Below are 27999 nucleotides of genomic sequence, written 5' to 3'. Positions count from 1 at the left end.
GCGGGGCGGAAGCAGCGGGGGAGCGGCGGGCGGAGAGCCTGATGTCTCTGGGGAGTTGCGGCCGGAAGCCGGTGGGGCCGGTCGGCGTTCGCGTGGGAAGGCAAGGTGAGGGCTGTTGGCGGGGCACGTCCTTCCTCCCATCCGAAGGGGACGCTCCAATGGCCTGAGCCAGCTGCCCGACCTTCCAGGTGCTCCGGGACTACAATTCACCTGGTCCACAGCCCTCCAGGGCAGATCTGGAGGAGGGCTTGCGGGTCTTGCCGGGTGGGAATGAAAGGAGCTGCCGTCTTGGCACTCCTGGGAGGCGCCAGCTATCCCCAACGGCCTGCCTCCTTTGGCTGGGAAGCGTGGGTTTTGTAGTCCTGGTTGCATCTAGAAGGCGTGCCCAGGTGTGCCCGTCTGGCCTCCTGCATTGCAGGCTTGCCTCCTTCACTGCCACCTTCTGTGGGGTTACTTCCAGTCCATGGGGAGGGATGCTGCAGTTTTGGCACTTAAAAAAAAAAAATGCCGCCGGGGCGCCCCCCCCAAATGAGATGGAGAGATCCGAATTCAGATCCTGTAAAAATCCGTGGATGACTTTAACCAAGATTTATATTCTCTGTTAGGCCAGCCTATCTCCTAAGAGGGGTTGAGAGTTGGGCGGCATAGAGGTTTAATTTATTATTATTGTGCTTGGTTGGATTTGTACATTTTCAAGCCACCTATCGAGTCCTTTCCCAAGGACCTGGGGTAGGCAGATGTTGTTTGATGGGTGTTAAAAGTATCGTCGCAGGATGTAAGCTGCCCTTTGCAATTGACTGGTGGTGATTTTGTCAGCACTTATGGTTTCAAACGGATGCGTCATTGTTCTCGCTCCTGAATATATTTTATCATCATCATATGTGGATAGATCCGTGGCCAGTTTGTGGAGTTCCTGCAGGAGTAGCTTATCAATTTTATACAGAAGTTAGGGGGAAGGATTATATTACTAAAGTCCTTTCTGTATATAGACATCCATTCCTTACCCTGGTCCCTTCAGAAGGACTTTTATCTCATCTGTCTAACAACTGGTTGTCTTGGTGGGACACAGAACTCAACACATATGAAGAGCATCAAATTGGGTGCAGCAACGGTCAGATTCCTGAATGGCTAATGTGGTTTTATGCCAGTACTCTGTAAAAGCACATATATGTTTGCTAAGATGCCCACAGTTTCTCATCCTGTGCTCAAAAGTACATGCAGTATATCTCAGTTTTTAAAGATTTATATTCTGTTTGTCCACTTCTGAATTCAGTATCAGTCAGCATTAGAGAATCAAAGTGGTATAAAATAACATTTGGGTATATAACGGGTCCAAACAGAAAGGTTTTTGCTATAAGAAAGAGTGCCAATTATGCCATCCAGGGCTAAGAAGTTCAAAAGTTAGACTTTATGATACTTTGATGCTTATCATACTTAACAATATTTAAGACTTTAAATATTATGAAAAGGCCTTGTCATCGAACCTGGAAACAATATTGACAAGCAGTGCGGACCTAATATAATGCCACTCAGTGCAAGACCTAGGAACTTTGGTGCTACATTCTGAGCAAGTGCAGTTTCCAAAAACCCTTTCCTTTGGAGCATGTTATAGTAATTGATTGTAGATATAATCTGACCAGAATGTCAAATTTGATATCTTGACCCCCTTTTTTATGAGGTTTTAAGAATGCAGGATAAAACTCTACACAGTGTATAGTGTGAACTGTGAAACTTTGATATTCTTGGCATGATAATTGGATAGTTACACCTGTTCCAATTTTAATCTGCGAAGAGTGCATGGCATCTGTCTGAAATCAGACCCTGAGATGGGGAAGGCATTAATTTTAAATGTGCTGGCCTTAATCTTTGAAATTATTATCAGTATTAGGCTATACAACCATTTCTATAAAAGCCCAGAATTACTCCACGGTAAGTGGGGTGGCCCATAATTTTTACAAATAAGTCCATCTAATGAAACTTACTTAGCCCAATGGATAATTGAGACTTTTTGACCCATCCTTTCTCCCTTCCTGTATTGATTCTGTTCAACACAACGTGGCAAATGCTTCCTGAGTTTTTAATAAGCCACCCCAAATTCCCATACACGATAGGAGCAGGATGAGCAGGATGCATTGTGTGTATTTTGCATTGTGGATGCTAGTAGAAAAGGGAAAATAAATAACTGCAACAGTATTTTTTGCACCCCAATCCCATGATGCTAAACTTTGCGCATCTGTTGATCAGTAGAGTTTGATTTCTCTTGCCTATATCCCACTCCAGGGGAGTACATTTGGGGTGTGGAGAACTCTGGTTTTGAATTGCAAATTTAAATTCAGTGACTTGAACATTGAATTTCACACTGAAAAGCCCTGGGTTCTTTGGGCTGTCAAGTCAGGGTTTAGCTTGTCCGTTAAGATGAACGTTTGCAATAAATGATAAATTAACAACGGAAAGTAAATTTTAAAAAGGGATGATTAAAGTAAATAATTATAATGAAATATGGGGTGATTTTATGAAAACAGTCTTGGTGGAAGGCCTGCTCAAGAATATATGCTGTTTTGGACGGGATAAGGGCACAATTGAAATATACTGTATATTGTTAGTTGTTATATGAGAAGAAATATAGGTAATAAGAATGGTCTCCAGGGGTGTGGGTGCACTGTAGTATTTGTATTTTTTTATATTGTTTTTATTTAGATTTATGTGTATTACGTTTGTATTATTTGTATTTGAATAAAATACAATTTAAAAAAAAGGAAAAGATGAATGCTTGCAAGTTTACTGAGTGAGATCAGGGCTTGCCAACTGCCTTCTGTCTTTCAGTAATTTAAGGTCCGAAATCAAATCCTTTGCAGATTCACAGATAAGCATCCTGTTAACTGCTTCTCCACCTGCTCTCTGACTGCTTTCTCCGCAATACTCCAGGACTCGGTCTGCAACGTATCACGGATTGGTAACTGACAAGGACAGATGCGGAACTGGGCAGCGGTCCAGAGCATCCTGGTGTGTCCAGTTGGCTGCTATTGCTGTGGCTTTATTGACGTTAAGCTCTGCTCTTGTTACTCTTATTCCTGGCACTTGGTTTTTTTTTAAAGAAGTTCTGGATACTTGATGTGTCCACCCGAGGGTTGGAGTGTGATCCTTTTGAATGATGTTTGTATGTTGTTGGGTATATTGCAAAATATTCCCTGGGACTGAAAGGTTTGCCTGAGCAGGGTCGCTCCATGTTTGTGGTGCAGTTCACAGGTAAGGGTGCGAATTCTGGAAGAGTGGGATAAAGCAGGAAGTCTTGGTTTTTAGCAGTATTTATCAAGGGCTGGTGATGTTAAGCCAAACCAGGTAAAATCATTATTCCACGTAGAGTGCCTGTGTGCCCTCAAGTGTAATACTTAGTCTTTGATCCCTGCTCTTTATTCTCAGATTACACGAATTTTGCAAGAGTACCATTTAAAGGTAACATTATTAAATTAAACCTGCACTCGATTGAATTGGTAATTACGCCATCCTGAAGGCAGAGTTCCCGTCTTTTAACTTTCCAAATCACTTCTGGATTTACAGAGGGTTTTATCTTCAAAAGAATGTTCCGTAAGAACGTTCTTAACTTCAATTTTTTTGTGTCATAGCCTTTTACATTTCTTGATTCTTTGTGCATTGAGATGTGTGTCAGCAAGGGATTTAAAATCCCTTTTAACTGTTTCTCTTGCACAGATAGATGTTGGGTGGAAGATATTTCAAGATGGGGCTTGAAGTGCAGAGAACTGAAGGAAGTAGGAAATTTAAACTTTGAATTTCAAATATTGAGAAATAAATACCGTACTTGCAAAGAGCTCAGCTTTCTTTAAATCACTCCTATTGAAAACTAAATATTTTATGCAGTAGGCCGTGGAAATGCTCCATGATAAATAACTGTCAAAGATATAAAGTTATCTTAGAGGGTCCGTATTTTGAAGGCTGATTCCATTCTTCACAAACTTGCAGTATGAATATCATAGGTTTTTTTTCTCTGAAAATTGTTGCTGTTTTGATGGTAGGCGATAAACCCTACAGATTTACAGATTCTAAAGTATATAGTTAAGATGTCCTAAAGGTGTTTTTTTTAGCCAGCTTCTACAGACGTCAACCAATCTAAGCCATTACTGTATGTACTTTGATTAATTTAGAATTAGCATGATTTGCGATACCAGTCATTGTGGCTGGTAAATCATGGCTTCTGGCTTAATTATGGGTTGCATCTAGCTACTGTTGTTTGTTCAACAAACTATTTTTAAAACAAGTGGACTGCTGTGTCAACGCCACCTTAGTCTGTAGACTAGTCATGTTCGTTATAAGATATTCTGGCTGAAAAATGAGATCAGCAAAGTGATAATAGAAATCCCAAAGTCATAAATATCTTTTTCCTAAGAACCTTTTGAAAATGGTGGAAGGTCTCGTTCTAATTCATACAATGCCTGAAAAAAGAGGATTTGGATAAATACTGAGCGAATAAGGCTTTGTAAGGGAAACTGCAATAAGTAACAGTTTTAAGTTCTACTTCAAAAGGTTCTAGCCAGTCAAATAGAAATCTCCCTAAATTTACTGGATTTTACTCCCACTTATTGCATGTAGGTGATATCAGATGCTGGCCAAGGAAAAAAATGTAAGAAAATGATGAAGGTGCTATAATGAATGTTCATTGCTGAAAATAGTTAGCATTAGTTATTCTGACTTGTCATTTATCAATGATTATATTTTTTTCCCTTAGGGAATATCAAAATTAGCTGCCGAGAAAATTACTGAATTAGAGGAAGATGCCCTGTTGTACTTCAGTGCTGTGATTTAATGTAAAGCTCTTGCTGCTAATTTGTGCTAAGAATGTAGTAGTTCTTAGATGCCTGGACAGCTCAGCCGATCCACGAAAGATTTCTTTTCCAGTTGTCTTTTACTGGAAAACAACAACAACAACAACCTAGGTGTAATTCATCCTTCCACCTCTCCCAATTTTTAAACATAGCTCTAAGAGAAAGAATTCTGTGTCATTTACTAACCCAGTAAATATTGTCTGACTTCTAGAACAGCTACACGACTAACATTTAAATTCAGGCATTGATATCCGCATATTGTAGTTTTCCCAGTATGAATTTTCTACAGCTAAGTAACAACTGTGGCAAGAAAGGTCGGAAAATGGTGCATAACTCATTTAACAACTGTGTTACTTAGCAATGGAAAATTTGGGGTCAGTTGTGATCGTCAGGCGAGAATTACTACTAACTTGTACAAGTATGTATCTTTCCCTCTTATCCTAAGCTGTTATATCATGGAATGATAGACTATTTATTTATTTTATTAGATTTATATACCACCCTTTCCCGAAGGACTCAGGGCAGTTTACAGGGCATTTTAAAATCACACCAATACAAAATACAAAAGTTAAAAAACAATTAAAAAGATTAAATTATCCCTGAAAATAAAAACCCCAGCCTGGGCCGGAGAGCTCAAAGAGCCAAGTCTTCAGGTCCCGGCGGAATGAACGCAGGTCAGGGGCAGTCCTCAGCTCCACGGGCAGCTGGTTCCAGAGGGCAGGCGCACCCACAGAGAAGGCCCTCCCCCTGGGTGTTATCCGCCGGCAATCTTTTACCAGCGCCACCCTGAGAAGACCCTCCCTGTGTGAGCGCACTGGACGAAGGGAACTTGATGACTAGAAGTTTTTACAAGTGCAAACCGGTTACCATATGCTATATAGGTTAGTCCTTGACCTTACGACCACAATGGAGCCCAAACTTTTTGTTGTTAAGTGAGACATTTGTTAAGTGAGTTTTATGACTTTTCTTGCCATAGTTGTTAAGTGAATCGCAGCGGGTGTTAAATTAGTAACACAGTTGTTAAGTGAATCTGCTTTCCCCCGCTGACTTTGCTTGTCAGAAGGTCGCAAAAGGGGATCACGTGACACACACCCACACACCCCGGGACGCTGCGACCGTCATAAATACGAGTCAGTTGCCAAGTGTCTTAATTTTGATCACATGATCATTGGGGATGCTGCAGCGATCGTTAAGTGTGAAAAACAGTCAAAAATCACTTTTCTCAGTGCCGTTGTAATTTTGGCCACTAAATGAAGTGTTGCAAGTCAAGGACTACCTGTATAGGACTATTTGTGTGAATATTAAAAAAAAAACAACCCAAACATCTGTCATCTTGAGCCCATTTCTATACACGAGCCTTGTGGCTGGAATTTTTTGATGGAGAAGGACCGAAAAGCAGTTAAATTAAGAGTCATGGAAGATGGTGTGACCTTAGGTAGATGCTAAAAGACTCAGCACGTGTGAACTGCAAGGAGTTTTTGGCGAATGGTTATCCTTTTCTCTGGATATCTCTCCAGATGTAGCTCTGGAAATGATCTCTCTACTGCAGATAGCTATGTTTCTGCTTCTTCCCCTCCCCCCCTTTTGAGATAGCAAAGTCAGAAGACTTTTTAAGACTTAAGACGTATTCAAGAGGTCGGTCGCAGCTCCTCTTGTAGACAGCCCTTGGTTATAAGTTGGTCATTCATTCTAATCACGTCTGCTCTTTGCTAGAGAAGACGTAGTTGCTTCCTCCGTTTTCGATTCCATACGGGAAGCCGAGGCTTGATTCTCATAGTAAATGTTTATCATTCTGAAGTGGTCTCTCCAGCCATTCCAGGCATGGCTGAAGGCCGTTGCTGCTTCTCTCTTGAGGGCTTCGGGATTAGCATGGTGTGACTTGACACCATCATGTACAATTCTGTCAGCAAGAGGCAGGTTTGGTTGAGATGGGACTTGACAGCAGATCTTCCCCTCCAGGGGGTCATTTCAGTAGATTCCGAGAAGAAATGGTCAAGAACGCCCGTTTATCCAGACACCTTCTCTGGCATTGGTGGTCTCCCAGCGTGAGCTTCAGTCAAGGAAGATTTCCTGTAGCTCAGAGGTCCCCAACCTTTTGGGCACCAGGGACCGGTTCCTTGGAGAGAGGTTTTTCCACGGACCAGAGAGTGCGTGGTTTTGTGTGCTGCCTGCATCCCACAGATGGGGCTTTGCTTGTCTGTGTGGACCGGTTCTTGGCAAGCCACGGCCTGCTACCGGTCCACGGACTGGGGGTTGGAGACCCCTGCTGTAACTTTCCAAGCTTTGCAGGATTGACCAGGTGATGGTCCTCGCATTGTACATCAGCTAAATTATAGGTGGTGTTGGAGATACCCAGGTTAAAGCGCAATGAAAGTTCCAGAGGGTGTCATTTCAGGTGACTGAATGCAAGGCTGCAAGAGAAAAGTGGATTTTTTTTTTTTACCCATTGAAGCCCTGGACAACGGGAAATAATCGAAGAGTAGGTTTGTAACCTTGGGTTGAGCTGTGGGGTCCTTGGTGCTCTCTGAGCTTGGTTGTTTTCTTGCAGATGTTTCATTAACACCCACCCACCCCAGGTTACACCATCATCACTAAAGAGCCCACACATCTGGAAACAGCTGGGTTGCCCGTTCTCATATTTGGGAATTGTTAGAAATGTTTCTATAGCTGCTTCTGAAGACCTGAGATTTGACGGGTATCTATGAAGCAACCAGGGAATTGAATGCAACCTTCCAGAGTAGAGGCAGGCAACATTTTAGAGCAGAAGGCACACTAGGAATGTTACATGTTTTGTGCCAGCCATGGCAGTTCCCCAAATAGGTCATCAGATGGAGCAAAGAGGCTTCTTTGCTCCCCTGCAGCAGCCCCATTGGCGAGAGAGTTTTATGGCTAGGGAGGGGCCGAGACCCCCCATAAATACCTCTGCCCAGGGGCTGTTTCTTTGTTCTTCTAATCTTTCTCTCTCTCTTGCATGCATTCTCTCTCTATCATACAAGCATGGATGCCTCCATGCCAGGCAAGTGGGCAGGGAACCTGCAGGTCATCAAAAGAAAGGGTTTTTTTGGGGGGGGGACATTAATATCATAAGGTAACTCATGCTAAAGGTACTCACCCCAAATTCTTTGGGGCGCCAAGTGAAACCTCCTTGATGCACCCAGTTGTTTATGTCCCTCTTTTTAGGACTTTGACATTTTCTGCTTCTCAAATTGTATGACCTGCCTTGATTATATTGTTTTATCTTGGCTGCCCTGGCTTGAATTCTTTAGAGACTTTTGCATGTTTTAATTTTGCTGTGTAGGTTACCTGGGAAACATTGGTAAGCCCATTTTCCATCTCTCTTAGGGCTAAACCAGCTGCCCTCTGACCTTGGAAACAGCCACCTCGTGCCATCAAACAGCAGGGCAGGATTTGCTGAAAATGGAGGGCAGACAAGCCAGAGACGGAAGAGAATTAACCTGCTGCCAGGTAAAGTGGTAAACTAGGCTGCCTGTTTTGGGAATGTAGAAAACGAGCTGAGCGTGTTCCTTGGAGACATTTGACAGCAAAGTGGGGAGATATAAAGAATACAGCCTTCTCAGAATTGAGAAGAAGGGAGTCTTAATATTTCTAGCTCATTCAACGGCCTGAATTCTGAAATTTCTGTTGCTGGTTGCCCATTAGCTAGAAGTCAACAAGGTAAAACTTTGTCCATGCTTCAGTCTGTATACCTGGGCTTATTTTGATTGGTCAGTTTGATCAACTGGATAAAATTAAAGGATTTGTGATCCTAACCCTCATTTGGAAAGACCCCCAAAGCGCCACAGAGACTGGGTACAAAAATACAGCATTTACTCTATTGGTGCCACAAAGTAGGAAAGAAGAAATGGTACCGTCTAATAAATTATCCTAAACTGATACCGATTTGGCTGCTATAGAACAGTTGATTGGAGAAGACAGTTCCTTGGTGGCTGAGAATTGGTTTGTGCAGTTCTCCAAAAAGATGTGTTTTAAGGCTGGGATGGAAGCAGGAGTCCCAAAATAACCGGAAGACCGCTGGATCTTCTTTTGTGTTCTAGCCCTTCAGGCTGTTAAATGTATGGGCCAGAAATCCAGAGGGCAAAATCTTACCTGACGCATCCCTGAGCAGAGTGTCAGGCCCCAATGCTTTCTCTTTGCTGTCAGAACAAGAAGAGAACTCTTAAGAATAATGGAAAGAAACCGAAAATATTTTCCTGATGAAGGCAAAAATTCTGTGCTGTTGTCCTATGGTTGAAAATCACCACAGCAGCTCTTTCCCTTCCCATCCCTTGGATCCGTTTGAATTGTAGAACGCTGTAGAACAGAGACGACCTTTCTCTGTTCTTAATTTGAGTCTGCTTTTTCAGATCCAGAGTTTGGCAGCAAGAAGCCTTCTCGAAGGGAATTTTGCCAAAGGGCTTCTTGGGTGCAAATAACACATGTGCGCTGCTCTGGATCGTGGCCTGCGTTTTAGGGGGTTGTGCACCTGCCACCGGGGGGAACATTAGAAGCCGTGAGAGGTGTCTGCAAAGTTCTGTTTTGTAAACATCTATTTTGAGCTTGAACCTTGACACCTCGAGTTCTGGTGTTGTGAAGACCACGTCCTTATTCGAGTCAGGGGGTGTATATTTTCCATGAAGTTCTTGTGGCGTAGAGGACTTTGAATCTCTTGTTACATTCTGTTCTGTAATTGGAGTTCGTCCCTGCTCTTTATCCAAATAATGTTTTCTCTCTGGCTCCATCGCACATCCTCCCCCGAAGAAAAATACCAGCTTAAATATATTATATCCCTTCATTTTTAGTAGGTTGAAAAGCACCTTGGCCCCTTTTGCTAATAATGACCTTCTCTGCAGACAACATCCAACCTCTGAGTCTTGACTCTTCTCCAATGGACTTGGGCATGTCTGACCCAACAGCCTGGAACACCGCGATGAATAATTTAGGAATGGCTCCAATTGGGATGACAGCAGATCCCCCTCTACCTAGTAAGTGGACTCTTGATCCAGAAGAGTGCAAATGGATCAAATGTCATTGTGCTTTGAGAATACCCTTTGAGATGCCTGACATCTCTTCCCTGAAAGATGGAGCCCTTCTTTCTTTGAGGAAAAATAAATATATTTGAGCTAACATGTTGCAGAAGCGCTGGAGATACTCCAGTGCTTTCTTTTTTTTAAATTCCATTTATATGCCGCCCTTCTCCGAAGACTCAGGGCGGCTTACAAGCTTAGCAGTAGCCTTCATTCTATGTATATGCCTGCTTATTAGGGCTTTCACACACACACCCCAAGCGGCATTATTACAAAGTCAGCTTAATTGCCCCCAACAATCTGGGTCCTCATTTTACCTACCTCGGAAGGATGGAAGGCTGAGTCAACCTTGAGCCTGGTAGGACTCGAACCTGCACTAATTGCAGGCAGCTGGTGTTACTTAAGGAGGCATTAGCCCACTGCTCCACCAAGGCTTTCCTACTCCCCATCTCATTTTCATTAGGAAACCAAGTCTAAACTGGGATCTAATCTGCGTCGGAAACTAGGACCACAGATTTTGTCTCCTGAGCTTTTGAACTTCTCCAGCCCATCGTCAGAGAACGTCTCTCTAAACTAGCCTAGAGACAAGTTCCCTTGAAGATGGGCTCCAACATGGATCCGGAAGCTCAGAAGACAAAACTTCTGGTCCAAGTGACCGGCCCAGATTGGATCCTGCAATGTTATCCTGGGACACGTAGATTCGCCTTCATTCATAAACTGAGATATTTAGCCACTTACAAATTGTTCTCTATTTTTTTTTCTACTTAGTTTCACTGCAACTCGTGACTTGGTTCATTAGCTCAGGTTATGATGGGCTATTCATATGCATGGACAGTCTTTTTGTACTTGGTTTCTTGGAGGGTAGAACTATCCATATTGTGGGTAGCCTGTACCTCGGTGATTCTTATCTTAACCAATTTTTGTCGTACGGATTCTAATCGGAGGGTATTGAAAATGCTGGTTTGGGCAGCGTTTTGATGCGCAAAAGGCTGTTTTACTCTCCCCAGTTCAAGCTCCAGTTTGCTTTCCTCTCTTCTTTCAAGTGGGTTGGGGTTCTTGGTGCCTCCAGCTTGGAAGCCATCTTCTGTGAGTCTTTATTTTTTAAACAGCAGAAAGAGCAACCCGTCGGGATGGAAAAGAAGATGGGAAAGTAACTAAGCAAGTGTTTCAGCGGGTCTAGGATAACTCGCCAGGGCCAACTCGCTGGAGGAGAGGAATTACGCTAATACTGAAGAAAGGGTGGAATAGAACCATGAAATAAAGGATGCCAAAGGAGGGACAAAATGAAATGCGAATGACAAAAAGTAAAATATTTTTTTTAAAAAATAATTAAATTGAATGGTTGAATTGTCCCCTGGCGAGTTGACTGAAGGGAGTTGGGCACTACAAGCTGTCCCATTCTGGTGTTCAGCATATTGGCAACCCCAGCTTTCATTTTAGCTGCACAGCAGGAAGAAAGGATGGAGGGCAACTCGAGAAGGGACTAGACAAACTGGGGGTGCTTCCTCTTCCAGATCTCCTACTCTTTCTTCCCAAAACTGGAAGGTCCAGTTTTATGAGATGGTTCCATGCTGACAAACGAACTTGGCTTTCCCAAGCTGGTCGTCGCCTTAGGAATCTCTCACAATCTTGGGCCTCTTGATTCTTAATGGACGTGTAATCTGCTTGGAATCTTCATTGGCATTCTCCTGCGCTTACGTCTGAAATCCTTTTGTGTCTTTCAGACTTTGACCCTGCCCTTGGCATGATGACGGGGATCCCGCCAATTAATCCACTGATGCCCGGCTTGGGAATTGTGCCGCCGCCTATCCTGTCTGACATGCCGTTGGCCAAGGAGATCATTCACTGCAAAAGCTGCACCCTCTTTCCACCCAATCCAAGTGAGCTTGGCTTGAATGTTTGGGACGGCACCCGGAGGGTTTGCGGGAGACCCTCGGAATTAGAAAGTCAGCCGCCACTCTTGCCTGGGATTAACAGTAGATCAAGAAAAAGGATCATGAGGTTACAGAGATCTGGTTTCAGAGATCTTTGAAGGAGTTGGGTGTGTGTGTGTGTGTGTGTGTGTGTGAGAGAGACACCAGCTGCAGGCCTGGCTACGGAGCAGTTGCTGTCAGCTTATAAATGAGCACCTGATCCCTTTGGCTCACGGAAGGCTTTCCTCTCGTATTCCTAGACCTTCCGCCTCCCACGACAAGGGAGAGGCCTCCTGGGTGCAAGACGGTGTTTGTTGGAGGACTGCCGGAAAATGGGACGGAAGAGACCATCGTGGAGATTTTTGGGAAGTGCGGGGAGATCGTAGCTCTTCGGAAAAGCAAAAAGCACTTCTGCCATATCCGTTTTGCTGAGGAATATATGGTGGATAAAGCAGTTTATCTGTCTGGTGAGTATTTATTGTCAGCACTTCAGATTGTTCAGAGAGGGAACACACTTTCTCCATAATTTAGGTATAATTTAGGGACAATCGAGGGCATCCTGTCCTACAGCATCACAGTCTGGTTTGGAAGCACCACTGCTTTTTGTCTTCACTGTGTATCGTGTTGTGGGGGGGGGTACACGAAGGGAGGCTCTGCCAATCTCATTGTACACATGTACTTTGACAATAAAGGTTGATTTGATTCAGACAGGAAGGCGGTGCAGAGTGTGGTGAGGATGGCTGAAAAGATCATGGGCAGTTCCCTCCCTCCCATCCAGGACATAGCACAGAAGCGTTGCTTGCCCAGGGTCTGTAAGATTGTCTGGGACACTACACACCCTCTTCACAACCTGTTTTCCTTGTTCCCTTCTGGGAGGAGGGGGCTTCGTGGTATCCGTAGCAGAACATCCAGATTCAGCCATAGTTTCATTCCATACAGCATTAACCTTGTGAACTCTAAAGCTTCCTCCTTCTGTTATGTATTCAAGATGGACAGTGATTAATATTTATATGTTACTTATATGTAAGGGTGTGGTTCTAAACATATGTTGTATATAGCATGTTTTAAATGTGTGTTATGTATCTGTACTTTGAGAGCAAGCAACTAAATTTCATTTTAAATGTGTGCCATTGTGCCCACAGTAAACAAAAATGACAATAAAGGTTATCTATCTATCTATCTGTCTATCTTTTTTACCCATAATTAAACATATGTTTAATCTATAGATGTTCCATTTAATAAATCCAATCATCTAATCTTTTAACTCTATATAAAACATTTTTTTAAATTATCCGTTGGGATTTTCTTAAAGCCAATTACATTTAAATATCTAAAACATTTCCTTTATGTTGACCATCCCAAACATTTTCGTGTTACTCATATCAAAAAAACAAAAGTTAAAAAAAAGAGAAACAAAAGAATACTATCTTACATTGGGGGGGGGGTCATCCCTCTTAATCTAAAATCTTTCTATTTCTTCAGCCACATTCAAATTAGTATCTAATTTTTAAATATCCCCTCTGCAAGAGACCTAATTAATTTGTCCACCAGGCTATCGCATCCGGCTGGGATCCAGCACCGACAAAAAGGATACGGGACGCCTCCACGTGGATTTTGCGGAAGCCCGGGACGATCTCTACGAGTGGGAATGCAAGCAGCGGATGCTGGCCAGAGAAGAGCGTCATCGCAAAAGAAAGACGGAAGAACGGTTCCACCCACCCTCCCCGCCTCCCGTGGCGAACTATTCCGACTACGAGTGCAGCCTGGTGGTTGAGAAGCTAAAAGGTAAATGCTGGAAGTACTGTTCATCGTGAAGGTGGTCCTGAAAGCCTAAACTTTGGCCTCTGTCCACTTAGCAGACAGTGATCGGCATCACCTATCCTCATTCTTGGTGAACCTCCACTGGCTGGCTCACCCAACCTATGACAGGTAGTCCTCGGCTTACGCCCACAATCGCCCACAGCATTTCCATTGCTAAGTGAGACGCTTGTTAAGTGAGTTCTGTCTGATCTTACCACCCAGCTGACCACGGTTGTTAAGTTAATCACTGCAATTGTTAAGTTAGCAAAAGTGGATCTGGCTTTCCTGGTTGAGTTTGCTGGACAGAAGGTCACAGGAGGTGATTGCGTGACCCCGGGGGACTGCAACCGTCACAAATCCCTGCCAGTTGCCAAGCATTTAAATTTTGATCACCTGACTCTGGGGACGCTGCAATGATTGTAATTGTGGGAAAGAGTCCTACGTCACTTTTTTCTGGTGTAACTTTGAATGATCACTAAACGGATGGTTGTAAGACAAGGAGGACTTGTGTGCCATTTACAGACCATAGCAGTCCAGTTCCCATTTTTCTCAAGATGTATTAGACTTAGTTTTGATTGGGCATGATGCAGTGGGTGAGCTCAGCTGATACTTCTCCAGGATCTCCAATAGGGATCAGAATCAAAATAGAGCTGGAAGGGACCTTGGAGGTCTTCCAGTCCACCCCCCTGCTCAAGCCGGAGACCCTAAATCTCCTCATTAGCTGCACTCTGCCTTTTTTTTGGAGTGGAATGCTATGAATTTGAACCCAGGACCTTCTGCAGAGATTCTATCCCTGAGTTTTGCAGCTCAGCACATAAATATAGTGTCCACATCCATCTCGAGAATCCAAATAAACTTCCAGATTAATTCTGTTTCGGAAAATCTTAGTTTATTGAATACACTGGGTGGTTATGTCAAAGTAAAACTAACTCTGAGGTTCCCACACCAATTCATAGACTTAAACAATACTTTTCCCAGCCAAACCCCCAACGTCTTACGTAATCCATATCAACAAGCCCACTTTGTTATGGGAACCGTCTGCTTCAGATCCACACCTGTTTTGGTGTCCTTGACAAGGCTTCAGGCTCCCACAGTCTGCAGCTGAATCGAAGTTTCTTTTCTCCTTCTACCCACTTGAGAGTAACACCTCCCCTCCCGTCTACGTAAAGGCAAGTTGAAATGCAGAGGCACATAGCTGCCAAAGTTTCGGGCTTTGACATATAGAGGAGAACATTGCAAGTGGCGAGAAGGTGAGCCTCCTCACCCAACTTTGCACTTTGCTTGAGTGGACAATTCCACCTAAATGGCCCCCTGTGAGGAATCTCTCCCTTTCATGTGCTTTTTAAAAGATATCCTCACCAAGGGATGACTTGCTTTAATCCACGTGCCCAGCAGACAAGGCTGTGCTTATAACTGAATTGGGGTTTTCCTCTTCGTCCAGTGGATGCCAAGTTTTTGGAAGCAGTTCAGACGTTGCTGGCCTGGCTGGAGCGGGGGGAAGTGAACCGGCGGACGGCCAACAGCTTCTACACCATGGTCCAATCCGTTAACAGCCACATCCGCCGGCTGATGAACGAAAAAGCAGCCCACGACAAGGAAGTGGAGGAAGCGAAGGACAAATTCAAACTGGCTTTGTCGGGGATTCTTGCTCAGTGTAAGTGCCGGGGGATCGCAACCAGGTTGACTTGCTTAGCCTGCAAAACGTGGACGTTGCTTTGTTAAGGCAAGAGAAGAGCCAGAGGAGGTGGTAGATCTAAACCAGGGGTAGGCAACCTTGGCTCTTTGATGACTCGTGGACTTCAACTCCCAGAATTCCTGAGCCAGCATGGCTCAGCTTGGAAACCTCTCCTTTTCCCCTCAGCGTGGCTGGCTCAGGAATTCTGGGAGTTGAAGTCCACGAGTCATAAAGTGGCTTAGGGAGCCTTGGCTCTTTTAATGACTGGTGGACTTCAACTCCCAGAATTCCTGAGCCAGCCACGCTGAGGGGAAAGGGAGAGGTTTCCAAGCTGAGCCATGCTGGCTCAGGAATTCTGGGAGTTGAAGTCCACCAGTCATAAAGCGGCCTAGGCCTAGGACAGGGGTAGGCAGCCTTGGCTCTTTTATGACTTGTGGACTTCAACTCCCAGAATTCCTCAGCCAGTGTGGCTCAGCATGGAAACCTCTCCCTTTCTCCTCAGCATGGCTGGCTCAGGAATTCTGGGAGTTGGAAGTCCACAAGTCATGAAGGGGCCTAGGCCTAGGCCAGCGGTAGGCAACCTTGGCTCTTTTGTGACTTGTAGACTTGTAGACGAGTCATAAAAGAGCCAAGGTTGCCTACCCCTGATCTAAACTATGCATGTACCTGCTTAGGGAAGGTGCTTAGATCCATCTGTTGTGCATGTCTAACATATTCTGCCATCCTAAGAAAAGAGATAAGATACATGGAGTGTCTTCCGGATCCCAGGTTTTCTCCCTTCTACCCCTCCTCCCCAATTTTTGATGGGTAAGGGGGAAAAAACAACAACCTCAAAGTCCAAATCCTTCAGCTTAAAAGATCTTTCCGAGCAGGAAAACGTGTAGGTTGCAGAATCTGTGCCCTTCCTTCCCTTCTGCTGATGACGTGACCCCCACTGCTTTTCCACTGAGGCCAGACGCGATGGCCGGTTCCAGAACTAAGGTACGTGAAGGCCACGTTCTTCAGGCACTTGACGTTTGAAGGCAGATACCCAAAGGCTCAGCAGATGTACATTGCTCTTCTTCCAAGCCATTCACCCCATCAGAGGGTCGGCTACAGACAGTCCTCGACTTAACAAATTGCCATGGAGCCCAAAATTTCTGTCGCTAAGCGAGAGGTGCGTTAAGTGAACTTCGCCCCACTTTACGACCTTTCTTCTCACCGTTGTTAAGTGAGTCACTGCAGCGGTCCAGGTGATTAACACGGTGGTTAAGTGAAACTGGGCTTCCCTGCTGACTTTGCTGGTCAGAAGGTCACAGAAGGGGATCCTGGGACCCTGCAACCGTCATAAATGTGAGTCAGTGGCCAAATGTCCGAAGTTTGATCGCGTGACCGCGGGGAGGCTGCAACGGTCGTAAGTGTGAAAAATGGTCACAAGTCACTTTTTCCCCATGCCCTCGTAACTTCGAACATTCACTAAACAAATGGCTATAAGTTGAGGAATGCTGTGCTTTTTTTTTGCCGTGGGTGATGCAGCTGGCCACATCTGGAAGGCAGCTGTGTTTTATGCCAGACTAATTTCTGAGTGATTCTAGGAGCAGAATTAAGGCCACGCGGGTCTTCCCCCCCCCCAAAATGTCTCAGCTCTGTTTTCTGCCTTAGTGATGGGGCTTCCCGCAATCTTCCCTAAAATTCTGCTGACTGGAAAGGGGCTTAGGCAGCCAAGGTAGGTGGATAGCCCAGTCCCCCTCCCCCTCCCCTTGTCACTTGAAGATCTGCAGGTCATTTTTCTAATTGGGAGGTTTGAGACTTCCAGGTAACGTAATTGCATTGTGGTTTTCCCCTCCCCCCTCTCCTTTTCCACGTTCTGAACCCTATTATGGCCCTTTAATGCTTTCTCCACCCTTGTCGATGCTATGCAGTTTTCACTCTTCCCTTTCTCCCTGGCATCCATCCTCTTAAGATCCACAGAGAGTGGCTAGAGCCCTCCATGCAAGGCCAAGTTCTCCCCGGACTACGTTGCCCCTTGGATAACCCCGAGCCAGTCCCGCCTTTATACAGTTGTTGGGGAAAGGGTAAAATTGAAGGACTTGCCTGGCCAAGCTGCTTTGAGTTTTCAAAAAAAAAAAAAAGGGGGGGAGATGGGATTATTATGGAATAACCGTCTGAACTCTCAGCTCCGGGGAGGAAGAAGTGTACACTGCTTCACTCTTCACAAAACTGCTCGGGACAGCTAGCTCCACCAAGTGAAGACTTTGCAGTTGTCGTAGCTGGAGGAAGGCCCCCAAATGAGATAATGGGGGTAAAGGAGGATGCGGAGAGGTCCAAAGCCTGTCCCCCGAGGTGCCCTAGGATGGGGAGCGTCCCCGCGCACCAAGCTGCAGTCGGTTCCTCCTGCTGTAATCTGAGACAGACAGAAATTGAGGAAGGAACCATTCGTGAAGCTCACCTTTGTAAGGCTGATGGGCGGGGCTTCAGATGAGCTGGTAGGTGTAAGTCAGTGTTCCTCAACCCCAGAAGATGGGTGGGCTTCGACTGCCTGCTGGAAATTACGTTCATTAATTGTATCCCGACAGGCAAAAGATGGGCGTGGAAACTGAATAGTAATGGAGCTGGGGGTTTGCATTTGCAAGTCCAATCTTTTCCAATTTTCCCAGTCCTAAGTACGATCCTCTTTTTTTTTTTTTTTGCAAAACGCGGGCACAGTGGCTCAGCGGTTAAAGACACTTGAGCTTGCCAGCTTGAGAGCTGAGAGCCCGGGTTTGAGACCCTCGCTCCACGCCATGGGGTGAGCTCCAGTCCCTGCCCACCTAGCAGTTCTAAAGCATGCAAATGTGAGTAGATAAATAGGTACCATTTCACTGGGAAGGCAACGGCCTTCCGTGCACCTTTGGCGTGTCGCCTGTGCTGACCACAAAAACGTGGAAATTGTCTTCGGACAACCCTGGATGCCTCGGCTAAGAAACAAAAGATGAGTACCTGAGAGTTGGACACGACCGGACAGGGAAACTTTTCCCGTCACTTTTGCAAACGGGAGCTTCTTTCTGCTTAAGCCAGGGGTAGGCAACCTCGGCTCTTTTATGACTCATGGACTTCAACTCCCAGAATTCCTGAGTCAGCTGATTTAGGAATTCTGGGAGTTGGAGTCCAAGAGTCATAAAAGAGCCGAGGTTGCCTAGCCCTGGCTTAAGCAATGCTTTTTTTCCCAAATGTCTTCCTTCCTCTTCAGTTTTCAGAGACATCCCTTCTCCTTTTCCCATACATTGTTTTCCCTACTTTTTCTGCCGCCCTCCTTCCCCTCCTCTTCTCCTCCTCTTCCCCCTCTTCTCCCTAATTCTCCCTCTCTTTCCTACTACTCTTCCCTCTATCTCCCCCTCCTTCTCTTTTTTATGTCTCCCTGACTGGGCCAAATCCCCTCAAATCAAATTCCTACAGGTGCTCCATGCTGCTGCTGCTGCTGCTGCTGCTGCTGCTGACGATGCTACCTCTGCAACTCTGAATATTTCTCCCCTGGGGACTCCACCTTCTCTAACACACATCGTATTTTTTTTAAAATAAAAATTACGCTTTCTTACTCCTTTACTCCTTTTTCTTGCCCCCCCTCCACCCCCACCCGTTCCCCCTTTGGATGATATTGTGGTCCGGTTTTGCCTGCTGATTTTGAACCTGCAGTCGAGCAGATAGTGGCCGTGTACCATTCTGCCTGCAAACAAAAGGCGTGGGACCATTTTACGAAAGCGCAGCGTAAGAACATCAGCGTGTGGTGCAAGCAAGCTGAGGTGGGTACCTTCCAGTGCGTTTCTCCTTAGCTGCAGTAGCGCCTCTAGGTTGGCTTATAAAGGATGGACTTATTAAAGCCTGGACCTGGAAAGGTAAGTGGCAGCACACACACACACACACACACACCAATAGCAGTAGCACCCAGTGCTTTTTTTGTAAAAGAAAAAGGTGCCGGAACTCACACATGTCATACCACCCGCCTTGCCTACGCTACAAGGTTCCATCCAAAAAAGGTGCCGGAACTCCATTCTGAGCGTTCTATGACAAAAAAAGCCCTGGTAGCACCTAGACTTATATACCGCTTCGTAGTGCTTTGCAGCCCTCTCTAAGCAGTTTATAGAGTTAGCCTATTGCTCCCAACAATCTGGGTCCTCATTTTACCAACCTCAGAAGGATGGAAGGCTGAGTCAACCTTGACCCCCGTCAGGATCGAACTGCAGGCTGTGGGCAGAGTTAGCCTGCAATACTGCATTCTAGCACTGCGCCACCAGGGCTCCTAATTGCATTAGCAGTAGCACTTAAGACTTATATACTGCTTCGTGGTGCTTCACCACCCTCTCTAAGCAGAGTTTATCAGAGCCGGCATGTACAGAGTTTATCAGAGCCGGCATGTTGCCAGGTTCTGCCGTTCCTTCCCCTGTAATTGGGGATCTGACATTATTCCATAAACTAATCAGTATGGCCAGGGTGCAGGCATCAGGCTAAGCCATTGAACAAGCAGATGCCCAGCTCAACCGTGCTGTCATCTGAATGCAGCCACTAGGTTGTAAGTGATCTGGCTAAGTGTGTTGTGCAAGCACTTTATTCAGTCAGTTTTGTCCAAAGTAGCATTGCTGACGTCCACGTCACGGTGACAGCCGTCAATCAAAAGGCCTTTTCATCTGGCCTGGGAAGGATCAGTAACTGCACAGCTGATCCCTGGGGGGCGGGGGCGGGGGGAATCAGTAGGTGAAGCCAACTAAAATAATCACATATAGAATGAAGACATTGCAGTCAACAGAAAGTTCAGGTAAGTTGTCTGACAGGTAACCTGTCCTTCAGGGTGAGGCTTTTGCCTGTAAGAATTCATTGTTTCTATTTCGGTAAAGGGAATAAAACTGAACGAAATGCGGATCCAGCCTAGCGAGGATTTAATAGGCTTATATCTAGAACATTTTCATCTCTCTTTTTTTATAAAAAAACATTTGGGACTCACTGTTCTTTAAAAAACAGGAACCAATTCTCCTTCTTCCTAGGGACCTCTCAATTCCATTAAGAACAAAATGAAATGAACAATGGAACGTAAGCTGAAAGATACAAGTTGCTATAGTAGAGACAGTGGGCATTGGTTTGAAAAAGATACATCTTTGGGGGGGGAACAGTGTGGAAAAACAAGTCCAGAGGATTGGAAGATTCTTTTCTCGGGACAGCTGTTCCCCAGCGATGGTGCTGTTATTTTTATTACAAAAAACAAAAAACGCTGCGTACCGAGCAGCTTTCTAGAGGTTTCCATCCCCAATTTACTGCATTTTGCACCTTTTTTGCACGCAGAATTAAATCTCTGCAATTATTTGGCTCTGGACTGAAATAAAAGTTTTAAAATGGGGGAAGTGTGTGCTTGTGGGTGTTTGTGGGCCTATGTACGTATTGCATTAGGAAAGCTGGGAGAAAAAAAAATTACTCGTCTGAAACTTTGCTAATCAGATAACTAAGCACCCTCCAGGTGCTTTGGCCTTCCCTCCTGTAATCCGCTGCTGTAATCCAAAACTTCTGGAGGTCTCTGGAGAACTTGCTCTGAGATAAATCTACTCAGCTTAGATGGAGCCTCTGTATCTAAGCAGGATATTTACAGAATAGCAGCCTCTGTTCCCAGGAGGGTCTGTTCATTTTGGTGGCTGATTCTTGTTCAAATGCAGAATGAAAGCGAACCTAGCAGACTTTCCTATTAATTTTACATCAAGGCTCTTTGCAAAAATGTGAACAGGGTGTTCAAATATTGGAGTAAATATGCCTCGTTTTCCAATCATGTTTATGAGGACACCCCTTAACGCCCCCTTCCTTAACCTGGAGTGGCGGCGGGGGGGGGGGCTTCCCTATTTGGTGGAGCAGTGGGCTGATGCCTCCTTAAGTAACACCAGCTGCCTGCAATTAGTGCAGGTTCGCATCCCACCAGGCTCAAGGTTGACTCAGCCTTCCATCCTTCCGAGGTAGGTAAAATGAGGACCCAGATTGTTGGGGGCAATTAAGCTGACTTTGTAATAATGCCGCTTGGGGTGTGTGTGAAAGCCCTAATAAGCAGGCATATACATAGAATGAAGGCTACTGCTAAGCTTGTAAGCCGCCCTGAGTCTTCGGAGAAGGGCGGGATATAAATGGAATTAAAATAAAAAAAAAATAAAAAAAAATATTTATGGAACTATGTCTTCCATCATTCCCAGCCAGGATGGAAGGCATTAGATTCCCAACACATGCCTGGAAGCCTAGTTGTGATCAGGGAGGCTTATCGAACGCAAATCAAGAGCCGTTTTCACAATGGCCAAACTGCACGGCAGCATAACAGAATAAAGCGAAGCATTCAAGTGGTTGCTGAAGTGACTTTGATTTTGGAAGACCCAGAGGAAAACAGGGTTTTATTGGAATAAACAGTAATATCTGGGAGATGTGAGTCAAATGCGGACTGGTTTGGTTTTATATTTTGCAGCTTCAGTTTATATGCCATTTTTCAGGATGGACTTTGCCCGAAGTAGCTCATAACAAACCTTTTTAAAAAGAAGAAAACATCTTTTAAATCCTAGGAACTCCGTAACCTTCACAACGATGAACTGATGGACATTCGCCGAGAGGAGGCAATGGAGATGTCGGATGATGAAACAGAGTTAGCGGAGATCAAAGACGCTGAAGAGTCAGGTATTCATGCCAATGGGGCCGCTGCTGAGCCATCCTTGGAATTGGTTTTCCCATCAGAAGGGAAAACCCCCACCCCCAATGCTTGGGATAGGCTGGTTTAGAAGAAGACCAGCTACCAGTAGAAGATAATTTTGCGCAGAGTGGATTTCTGACCTGAAATTCGTGGTAAGGAAAACTTAACTCATCTCGGGTTTTCTGCCTCCCTGTTTCCCAGCTTTAGTTTCACAAACAGAAGCGCTGAAAGAGGAAAACAACAGCTTACGGTGCCAGCTGGACGCTTACCGAAATGAGGTCGAGCTCTTGAAGCAGGAGCAGGGCAGAGCGGGGCGAGAAGACGACCCCGGCAAGGATCAGCAGCTGAAAATCCTCCAGCAGACTTTACAAGGAATGCAGCAGGTGGGGGAAGGGGGAAAGGGGGGAGAGGATTCTCTTGTGATGCAGGAAACGTCCCTCAAATCAGGGGTGTCAGAGTGCCGTCTCGCGGGCCGGAGGTGTCATGCGGAAGCTGCACCCATCCCAGCTCCGGCAAGGGGGGAAAAAAGTTGTGATACGTCACAACACGTCCCGTGCCATGGCGAGTTTGACAGCCCTGCCTGAAATGGTTCCTTTCTGCCCTCTTCTTTGGAGCACAGCTTTGTCTCCTTGGGAGATTGGTACAGGTAGTCTTCAACTTACAACAGTTCATTACAACGACCATTTTTCAGGCTTGCGACTGTCGCAGCATCCCCGTGGTCACGGGGTCAAAATTCAGAGGCTTGGCAAGTGGCCTGCATTTACGACCGTTGCAATGTCCCGGGTTCACGTGATCGTGTTTTGCCGACTTTCTGAACAAGCAAAGTCAGCGGGGAAGCCCGGTTCCCTGAAGGACCGTATTACTAACTTACCGACTGCTAGGGATTCACCGAACAACTGTAGCAAGAAAGTTCATAAAACAGAGCAACATTCCTTTAGCAAACTGTCTCGCTTAGCAACAGAAAATTTGGGCTCAGTTTGCGATCGTAGGTTGAGGCCTCCCTGTAATTTATCGTAAACCTTCTTTCCCAAATCAAAGAGGCAGTTGGGCTCTGCCTTTTTTAAGGACCAGCTCGGATGACACACTGCAGTAGGCAAACGCTCGAGGTCTCCCCAGTTCCTCATCAAAAAAAGAGGATAATTAAAAAAAACAACAACAAATGCACAGGAACAATGAAAAGAAGGTTGAATCTTCCCAAGATGGGGCTGTAGATGTAATAATCTTCTCTAGAGCTAAGCTTGGCCTTCGTTCTATTTATCCGTGCGTTATTTAACTTTTCATTGTCTGGATTAGAGTTGTCTGAAATTACCAGGTGGCGTAGTAGTAATATAAGTAGCACATTGCTACACTGCATTTTCTTCCTCCATTCCAGCATCTCCTGAAACTGCAGGAGGACTGTGAAAGAAGAGATGCTGAATTGGAAAAAGCGAAAAAAGAAAAATTACAGCTTGACAAATTGCTTGAGAGACTGAGGGAAAAGGTACGAATCGTTCTTAGCTAATGACCTTACAGCGGTAAGATTTGTCAGCCTTGGCAATTTTAAGATATGTGGGCTTCAGCTGCCGGAATTCCCCAGCCAGCCATTACAATCTTACAGGCTACGTTTTCCATATCAGACTTTGGACAGTGTGATTCTCTGCTTTTTCAGGATAGGTGGCTGTCATAGACAGTGGTGTCTTCTGATGGATCTTTTAATAGTCCATCGTGCAGTTTTGCCAAAAACAAATAATTTTGCAGCATACACTTCTGTCCCCCTGGGATTTCAGAGAATATGAGTTTAAATATATGAGCAGTAACAGCTCAGAAATCAAACTTGGCAACATATTCTGAGAAGTAGGTGGCCCATATTCCATAATTATGGTTATACTTCCTCTGCAAGAAAGAAAGAAAGTAAAAGAAACTGTGTACTAAAAGGTCTAGATTTCTGTGCCATATGCAGACGTTTCATATGTCTGATTATTTGAGTACAGTAACACTTAAGTGCCTGTTAGTTACAATATTTTCACTGGAGAATTTGGATGTTTTTCATATACAGAAATCTTAGTTTTGTCTTAGAGCAACACTGTTTTTTATACCAACTTGCCTTTTTATAGAAGGCTTCTCAGCTGCCTATCTCATCAAGGAACTCTGTAAGGCAAACAGAATTAAAATGAAATGAAACAAGTATAAACATTACAAAAATGAAAATCCAAACCCAGTCAGGTCACTAGTACAATTAAGAAGCGGGTCCCTGCACGCGTATACTTTGAAAAAGATTAGCTGCTATGTTAGCTTTTGTTTCCTTGAATTACCAAAATTAACTTACCGATAAATTCCGTATTAAACTTGGCAGCAAAGCTAAAGTTACTTGAATCATCAGGAAGGCAGAAGAATTCTTGTATCAAGAATTATACGCTCTGGAAATTATAACTTTTCCTTTTTCCAACCGAATGCAGCAAGAACTGGCAGATGGACCTGACACAGGGAAAGACTCAACGGAAGCTAAAGATCGATTAGGTGGTCTCCTGAACAATATGCATGTTAGTACTTACCATGCTTGTTGTTTTCTTCTTGTTTGAATCCATTGCACCTGATATATTTATTTGCTATTCTATGTTAGAAGGAATGAGAGCTTCATCCCGGAGTGAAATATAAAGTTGCTTCTTCTCCCAACCTGCTTTTTAAGGGATGTCATTTAAGTTAATTGCCTATGGCAATATAGTTATTCCAATGTCTGCAGAGCACAATTAAGAAATCAACATGTTGTTAAGAGACAAATCTTGGGTAACATGATGATTACCCTTAATTCTGTAGAGTCCTTGTTGCTCTCCAAGCTTGCTCGTTTGCTTGCAGATGTTTCATTACCCGACTAGGTAACATCATCAGTGCTACTGAGAAGGGAGTTTATATACAGTAGCTTGGTCTGCTTGCATTGCTGATGGTTTTCTGCTTAGTAATTCCTTCATTGGGATACTGTTTTCTTCTCGATCGTTTGTCTGATGTTAATCCCTGCTTATCTGGATGTTGACTGTTGACAGAAACTCTTTTGTTGGTCCCCTTAATTCCTTTTAGGACAATGACTTGTCAACCATTTGCTCAAAGAGTCCAGAGAAGGAAAGACTGCTGGAGACAGGACTTCACCGCAACCCTTTAAGATTGGAGAGGGAAGCTTTACTAGTGGGTAAGGAATTCTGAGTTTGCAGGATTCTTGAGGTTTAAGATTTGAATTAGGACCATCAGACGCTGCTTTGCACAAGGTGCCATTTAGTCACCTCTGAGAGGTCCACATATTGACTAAGAGAGGCCTACGGCGCAGGGCCATTCCTCCTTGGATCTGAATGTGATTGAACATCTGCTGAAGCAAAGCCTGTGGGGCCCCATTTTATTCCATCCATAGAGATTGTGCATGGCTATTCTGTGCCCAATAACCTTCCCACTTAGCCCTCCAAAATACCAGGGGGGGGGGGCTCTTGTAAGAAATTCCGGTGTGCTCTATGCTGGCATCCTCATCTCTCGGGAACAACACCCTCCCCGATTTTTTTTTTAGGGATAATCTCAACTTTTCTGCACGTTCATCCTTTTGGGGCAAGCATCGAATACATCTGTTCCTACCTCCAGCGCCTGGACAGTAAGGTAGGCAGGCAGATTAAAATGTAAACTTCTAGGTGGTTCACCCACCTTTAAATGCATCTCAAGCTTTTGCTACCCAAAGAGCCTTTTCTGCTTTTAGAGTGGGTTAGGACGCTGAGCTTGTCAATCAGAAGGTCGGCAGTTTGGCGGGTTGAATCCCGAGTGCTGCGTAGCAGAGTGAGCTCTTGTTACTCGTCCCAGCTTCTGCCAACCTAGCAGTTCGAAAGCACGTAAAAATGCAAGTAGAAAAATAGGGACCACTACGGTGGGAAGGTAACAGCGTTCCGTGCGCCTTTGGCATCTAGTCATGCCGGCCACATGACCACGGAGACGTCCTCGGACAAGCGCTGGCTCTTCGGCTTTGAAACGGAGATGAGCACCGGCCCCTAGAGTCGGAAACGACTAGCACGCATGTGCGGGGGAACCTTTACCTTTACCTTTTTTCCACCCGAGTGGTTCCTCTTGAGCCAAGTACAGGTAGCCATTGACTTACGATCACAACTGAACCCCAGATTTATGATGCTAAGTGAGGAACTTCTTAAAGTGAGTTTTGACCCCTTCTACGACCTTTCTTGCCACAGTTGTGAAGTGATTCACTGCAGTTGTTAAGTTAGTAACACGGTTGTTAAGTGAATGTGGCTTCCCCATTGACTTTGCTTGTCAGAAGGTCGCAAAGGGGGATCACATGACCCCGGGACACAGCAACGGTCATAAATATGAATCAGTGGCCAAGCTTCTGAATTTTGATCACGTGACCCTGGAAATGCTGCAATGGTCAAGTGAAAATCGGCCATAAATTACTGTTTTCGGTGCTATTGCAACTTTGAACTGTTACTAAATCAACTGTTGGAAGTTGAGGACCTGAACCCCTATGGACTGGGTTTGCCCCTCATCCTAAGACGTTACAATTTTTTTAATTTCATGCAATCTGATAAAACCATGGCTTATCATTTCCTGTAATGTCTGGTTTATTCAGTAGGCCAGGCTCAAAGCATAACTTGATGTGCCATGCAGATCTCATCATAGTGCTGTACAGGACACAGCTTTTGGCTTAGCATAATGTGAACTCCTCTGATTGTAGTTTGTTCAGCAGTGTGCTAAGACGATAGGTTGTGAATTCAGACACTGAGTAATTGAGGATGCTGTGGGTCTGTTACAAAGGCCTGCACCCTTCCTAAGCACCCTATGGCAGGGATCCCCAACCGTGGCGACTTTGAGACTTATGGACTTCAGCTCCCAGAATGCTGGGTGCCTGAGGAATTGGGGGAGTTGAATTCCACAAGTCTTAAAGTTGCCAAGACTGGGGACCTTTTGCCTTTTGGTTAAACAATAGAGACTAGTTTTCATCAGTCAGTACCGTTCTGTAAAAAAAGATCCTGTGTGAGATGTTCTTCAGAAGGCAGAAACAAATGTTATCTATTCAGATCTCTAACATGGCAATCAACTTAACCATTTGATGGCGATTTTACCATCCCAAGAGATTATCCCAGTTTGTTAAGTTTTAGTGACATGCTGCTTCTCTCTTTTTTTTGTAGATTTGTGCCACTGAAGTGGAAAACCTCATGACACGACTCCAGCATACTTTCAAACAAGAGATGAATGGGGTTGGAGCAAGCCTAGAGAAGAGATGGAAATTTTGTGGTTTTGAAGGATTGAAGACTATAACCTGAACTTGAAGCCAGGAGTCCTTTGAACTCTTAACAGAATGTGCAATATTTGCAGTACGCATAGATACAGTTTCCTCTTAGGAAAGCCAGTCCTTGAACTGCATCAAGAAAATTGGGGGCCAGTTTTTAAGGACTGTAAGGTTGTGGTTGTTCTTTTGTTTGTTTGTTCATTACCCTAACAAATCCTTTTGCAATGGACTGTCATGCATACTCTTGGGTTTATACTGACTCTGTCCTTTGGATCTTTGATACTTTTTACAACTCCCTTGGCTAAAGACATTTTAATAGTTTCTTTGAACATGACACACTCAGGCCTCTGTTTAACGTTTTTACCATTGAGAGCAGCTAAAAGAAAACAAGTACAATACAATACAATACAATACAATACAATAAAATAATGACACTGGAGATATTTCTTTTATGGCCTCACATCGTTTCATAATATTGAGATGCTCAATATTTAGAAGCAGAAATTTCTGCAACATTGCAACAAACATGAGTTTGTGGGGTCGGTGTCAAAAGAGTGAAGTTTTCAAACTTGTTCAAATTTGGAGTAAACCTTTTGTGGTGGTCAGAGAAAAAAAAAAGCAAAACAAATCCAGATCAATCGCTTGAAAGTGAGAAGGGAACGGGATGCTTTTACAAAAATTGCAAACTTAGCTTCTGACGTATGTTCCGTTCCTCAAAAGCTTGGGAAAGTATTTTAAAAAATAACCTCTCAGCGTCCCACTTCTGAAATGGAATAGCAGTAATGCCCTACTAGGAGAAGAAAAGAAAAAAAAATAGCCCTGTAATGAGGGATCGACCACTGGAAT

At 44.6% G+C, this 27999-nt stretch overlaps 1 protein-coding gene across 3 annotated transcripts; it reads left to right on the top strand.

The window, feature by feature from the left end:
• The first annotated feature begins 5 nt into the window (after nt 1–5).
• On the top strand, nt 6–27999 carry ENOX2 (ecto-NOX disulfide-thiol exchanger 2). Of its 3 annotated transcripts, none has more exons than XM_081336923.1 (15): nt 6–105; nt 8181–8303; nt 9689–9820; nt 11587–11742; nt 12036–12242; nt 13327–13560; nt 15017–15229; nt 18902–19008; nt 21784–21895; nt 22110–22291; nt 23281–23388; nt 24344–24400; nt 24960–25068; nt 25435–25520; nt 27053–27999. In XM_081336923.1, exons 1-15 carry the CDS (start codon nt 42–44, stop codon nt 27185–27187), a joined length of 2025 nt encoding a protein of 674 aa, XP_081193049.1. In that variant the 5' UTR covers nt 6–41; the 3' UTR covers nt 27188–27999. The 3 variants fall into 3 exon arrangements, with proteins under 3 accessions (XP_081193049.1, XP_081193048.1, XP_081193050.1); XM_081336922.1 differs by having other exon boundaries at nt 24344–24427; XM_081336924.1 differs by lacking the exon at nt 6–105 and adding an exon at nt 3131–3246 and having other exon boundaries at nt 24344–24427.

This window comes from Vipera berus, assembly GCF_964194415.1.
Source record: "Vipera berus genome assembly, chromosome: 11".
In the NCBI taxonomy this organism is placed as follows: domain Eukaryota; kingdom Metazoa; phylum Chordata; class Lepidosauria; order Squamata; family Viperidae; genus Vipera; species Vipera berus.
This window is presented reverse-complemented; position numbering and strand designations above follow the sequence as displayed.

Excerpts from the sequence above, each read along its gene's own strand:
- ENOX2 (XM_081336922.1), top strand. The coding sequence starts at position 42 with ATGTCTCTGGGGAGTTGCGGCCGGAAGCCGGTGGGGCCGGTCGGCGTT. Across the intron at positions 21,896-22,109 it reads CAAAGACGCTGAAGAGTCAG|CTTTAGTTTCACAAACAGAA; the intron begins GTATTCATGCCA and ends CCTGTTTCCCAG. Across the intron at positions 24,428-24,959 it reads GTCTCCTGAACAATATGCAT|GACAATGACTTGTCAACCAT; the intron begins GTTAGTACTTAC and ends AATTCCTTTTAG.